The sequence below is a fragment of the Vitis vinifera genome, chromosome 14 (assembly GCF_030704535.1).
Source record: "Vitis vinifera cultivar Pinot Noir 40024 chromosome 14, ASM3070453v1".
In the NCBI taxonomy this organism is placed as follows: domain Eukaryota; kingdom Viridiplantae; phylum Streptophyta; class Magnoliopsida; order Vitales; family Vitaceae; genus Vitis; species Vitis vinifera.
Window position 1 is genome coordinate 5,120,185 of NC_081818.1, and position 4,834 is coordinate 5,125,018.

A 4,834-nucleotide genomic window follows, 5' to 3' on the forward strand; every position below is an offset into this window, starting at 1 on the left:
AAGGGCTATGGAGTGTTTCCAACGGTTATATGAAGATCTAATGGTGAAATTTGAACCAAATTTTGATCCAACGGTTAAAATTAATTTATAACGGCTATTTGACCATCCAACGGCTAGTTTGACCAAAAATATTCCTATAAATACCCACATTCCATTCCATTTCATACATCAAAATTCTTATATGATCTAACAAAAAATTTTTATTTTGAAAATTTGGTGGTGAAGGGGATTAACTCCAAGTCAAGGCTAATTAAGGTATGTCTTACCTTTTATAAAATTTATTTTATTATGCATAATTCAATTTTATTTGTTATATATAGTTTAATTGATATTATCTAATTCATATGGAAATGTAATTGTAATGTTTATCTATTTCATATATGCATAATTTAATTTTAATTTTAATTTTTATTAGTAATGATTCTTATCAATTTCATGAATATGCAAATTTAATTTAATTTAATTTAATTTAATTTAATTCTTATCAAAATTTTATTGTAATGTTTATCTATTTCATATATGCATAATTCAATTTTAATTTTAATTTTTATTAGTAATGATTCTTATCAATTTCATGAATATGCAAATTTAATTTAATTTAATTCTTATCAAAATTTTATTGTAATGTTTATCTATTTCATATATGCATAATTCAATTTTAATTTTAATTTTTATTAGTAATGATTCTTATCAATTTCATGAATATGCAAATTTAATTTAATTTAATTTAATTTAATTTAATTTAATTCTTATCAATTTCATGAATATGCAAAATTTAATTTAATTCTTATCAATTTCATGAATATGCAAATTTAATTTAATTTAATTTTAATTTAATTCATATTGAAATTTTATTGTAATGTTTATCTATTTCATATATGCATAATTCAATTTTAATTTCAATTTTTATTAGTTCTTATCAATTTCATGAATATTAAATTTCTTACATGTTTTATCTTTAATAATTTTAAATTTGATATTAGTTTCATAATTCAATTTTAGAAAATGGCTAGTGAAAGCGGTATCATGGGTCGAGATTCTTGTTGGAAATATTGTACACCTATGGAAGGGAACAAAAATGGAATAATATGCAATTACTGTGGGTTGACAATAAAGAGTGGTGGGATTACTTGTTTTAAATTTCACCTATCACATATAGACCCTAATTCAAATACAAAAAAGTGTCCTAACGTGCCTCCAGAAGTGAAATAAGAAATAAGACGACTTCTAGAGCAAAAAAATAAGGCAAAAGCGAAGAAAGCTGCAGATATAGAAAAGATTCGATCAGAACTGCGAGACATAATGGGAAGAAGACATAGGCTTGTAATTGATGAGGACGATGAGGAGAACCTTGGTGGTGATGATGATGATGGAGATGATGATGTGTATATGTATCTGGCTGACATGCACCCTGATGAGCGACATGCTTATAGAGAGGCGGTTCGAGCATCAAAAGCTGCTGAATGGAATCGACAACAAGAAGAACATTTTATAAAAGGCAAAAGAAAAACAGGTGTAATATTAATTTGAATTATTACTGTTTCTTATCAACTTTATCAATAATATTAAATTAGCATATATGTTTAATTTTAATAATTATAATAGGCGAGTCTTCACATCCAACCAATCCAACAACAAGGCAAATGCGAAAATCGCAAAGTGTTCGATATTCAGATCCATCACTGCCTGATGCACCCTCATTGTACAAATCTTCAACAGCAAGACAGAAAACTATGAAAAATCTTTTCAAATGTGTGCCATCAAGGAAACAATGGGACGTTTGATCAGTAAGTTCTTCATATATGAGAGTGTTCCGCCCAGTAAAGCAGACTCTCACCACTTCAAGAACATGATTGTTGGTGCACAACAAGCAGGTAATTACTATAATTTTAAAAGTTGTATTCATTTTAACAATATCATTACTATTTATATAGTATGATTGCCACAAATGTTCTTATATGTTTTAATTATATATGGATGGTAGGCATGGGTATAGAACCACCGTCTCCTTATGAAATCAAACACAAGTATTTGGATATGGAGTACAAAGACATGGAAGCTTATGTCAATATTCAAAGAGAAAAGTGGAAGACTTATGGATGCACGATTATGTCTGACGGATGGACTGGGCCCACGAAATTAAGCATAATTAATTTCATGGTATATTCAAAAGGTAGCACAATCTTCCTCAAATTTGTTGATGCATCAAATAATATAAAGGACAACAAATACATATATGGTTTGTTGAAGGATGTGATCAAGGAAGTTGGCAAACAAAATGTGGTCCAAATAGTTACAGATAATGGGTCGGCATTCGTGAAGGCGGGGAAGTTGTTAATGAAGAAATACAATCTTTATTGGACTCCGTGTGCAGCACATTGCATCGACTTAATGTTCGAAGACATCGGTAAAAGGACGAGTGTTGCAGATGTGATTACAAAGGCTCGAAAGATAACCAACTTCATTTATAACCATGGTTGGTTGCTTGCACAGATGCGGAAGGTGTGTGGTGGAGACATAGTTCGTCCTGGAGCAACAAGATTTGCAACCAATTATATAGCCCTCGACAGTCTTTTGAAAAAGAAAGCAAACTTGAAGAAAGTGTTTATCAGTGATGAATGGGCACAACATAACTTAAGTCGCACATTAATCGGCAAAGAAGTTGAATCACTTATGTTTGACCATGCATACTCGGAAAGAGTGGGAAAGTTAGTGTCAATATATGAGGAGCTATACACAGTTCTTCGCATTGTCGATTCAGAAGTTGTTCCTACAATGCCATTTGTGTATGAATTGATTCGAGTTATAAAAGAGAACCTCATTCGACTTAATGCTAAAGAATGGGTGTTAGAAATAATTGCAGATCGTTGGGATAGAACTCTTAAACATCCTCTTCATGCAGCAGGTAAGTATTATTCATCTTTGAAATTTATTGGTATTTAATATGTTTCTTTCATAACATTCTAATTTTACATTTCTACTTTACTATTGTAGCATTCTTTCTTAATCCAATATTTCAATATAAACGTGGAGTTGGTACTGATCCTGATCTACTTCAAGTTGTTCATGAAGTCTTTGCGAAATTAGATCCTACATCAGAAGGTCTTAGTCAATTTGGAAATGAGGTAAATTATTAGAGTTATAATATAAATTAAATAATTGAATTTCATTTACTCAACTTTTTCACTTTCAATTATTTAATATGTAGATTATACTATTCCGAGATGCAAAAAGAGGATTCGGTGATCGAGCAGCAATTGCTTCGAGGTCAGAAATGGTTCCCGGTGAGTATTATTTGTGAATTAATAATTCATTTCATTAGCATATTATTTTAACTTTCCAATATAAGTATTGATATCATTTATTTGGTTGTAGCTGAATGGTGGTTCATGTATGGAAATCACACTCCTACATTAAGAAAGTTGGCCATCAAGGTTTTATCGCAAACTGCATCATCTTCAGCTTGTGAGAGAAATTGGAGCACGTTTACCTTAATTCATACAAAACAAAGAAATCGGCTTGCTTACCCGATGCTCCAACAATTAGTTTTCTGTTATTATAACATGAAACTAAAGATACGTGACATGAAAGCAGAACATGACAAAGTTGCAGAGAAAGATTACCTCGATTTACTTGACATTGCAACTGAGGTTGGTGAAGAAGAAGATAACCAATTGTTTCAATGGGTTAGACCTCTTCATTTAGATGATGAAGATGGAAATCCCGACCCACGAATTACCGCACATGTCCGAGAAGCAGGCGTTGATGTTGATCGAGTGTTATCCGAAGAAGTTCATACTGATAGTTTCAACCAAGACACGAGAGATTCATTTCGACAAGGAATTTCTCAGCCGGCAGTCATTTCTCGACCTTCTTTTGACTCCACGAGTGTTGAACATAGTAGTAGACCTAGTGCTATCGGTACTTCCGCTTCCGGTTATGATGGTTCAAGAGGAGAGGGGACCCATGATGGTAGCGACCCTAGAAATGATGAAGGGGATGTTAGACAACAACAACAAAGTGGACAACCATTGGCATTTACTTGTGAAGATGATTTCACACATTGTACTCAAGATGAAGACCACGGCTCTAGAAGAGCCGGTCCAGGTGTTGGAGCCATTGGAAATCCATATAGAGGAAGACAACGAAGGATGATGCCATACAACGAGGACTCATTGTCGGCCAGTTTTGAGTCGATGAGTGTAGAGACTCAATTCAGTGATTCATCAAACGAAGCCAACATTTATGCCCCTTATGCAATGAGTTATGGTTAGCCTCCTCAAAATCTTTCAAGTTCCACTGATGAAGAGTATGAAAGGTATAACTATCCTTCTTCCACACAAATGCCATACTACCTTCCACATCAGCTGCAACAACAAGGATTTCAAACGAGCACATGGGAAAACCCTGGATTTCCTATCCATGGACAAGTTGTTGGTAGGACTCAAAAAATTTATGCATGGCATGTTCGTACATACAATCAATACTATCGAAACTCCATGTCCTGGTATGAATATTGTCTTCAACAAGATGAGCTCCCTTCATTTAACAATAACAATATGATGGAACCACATCGATCTTCATTTTGGTATTAAGGACCATTGCAATGTCATATGTATTATGTTTATGTGTAAATTGTTTTCATTTAATAAAATCAAATATTTCTTAACTCAATTCTAACTTTCTAAGTGTACAATTCCAAATTTCATATTTTCTATTCTTAAAATCCAAGTATCGTAAACTGTTTACCGATATTTTTTTCTTTGACCATATTTATGTCAATTACACTTATAAAATAACTTTAACATGTATATTCTTGCTTATTTTATCATTC

At 32.4% G+C, this 4,834-nt stretch overlaps 1 protein-coding gene across 1 annotated transcript; it reads left to right on the forward strand.

Moving 5' to 3' along the window:
- The first annotated feature begins 1,302 nt into the window (after positions 1–1,302).
- LOC104881453 (uncharacterized) lies at positions 1,303–2,943 on the forward strand. The gene is made up of 3 exons (XM_019224813.2): positions 1,303–1,515; positions 1,766–1,874; positions 1,985–2,943. The coding sequence occupies exons 1-3, from the start codon at positions 1,303–1,305 to the stop codon at positions 2,941–2,943; spliced, it is 1,281 nt and encodes a 426-aa protein (XP_019080358.2).
- Positions 2,944–4,834: the final 1,891 nt, after the last annotated feature.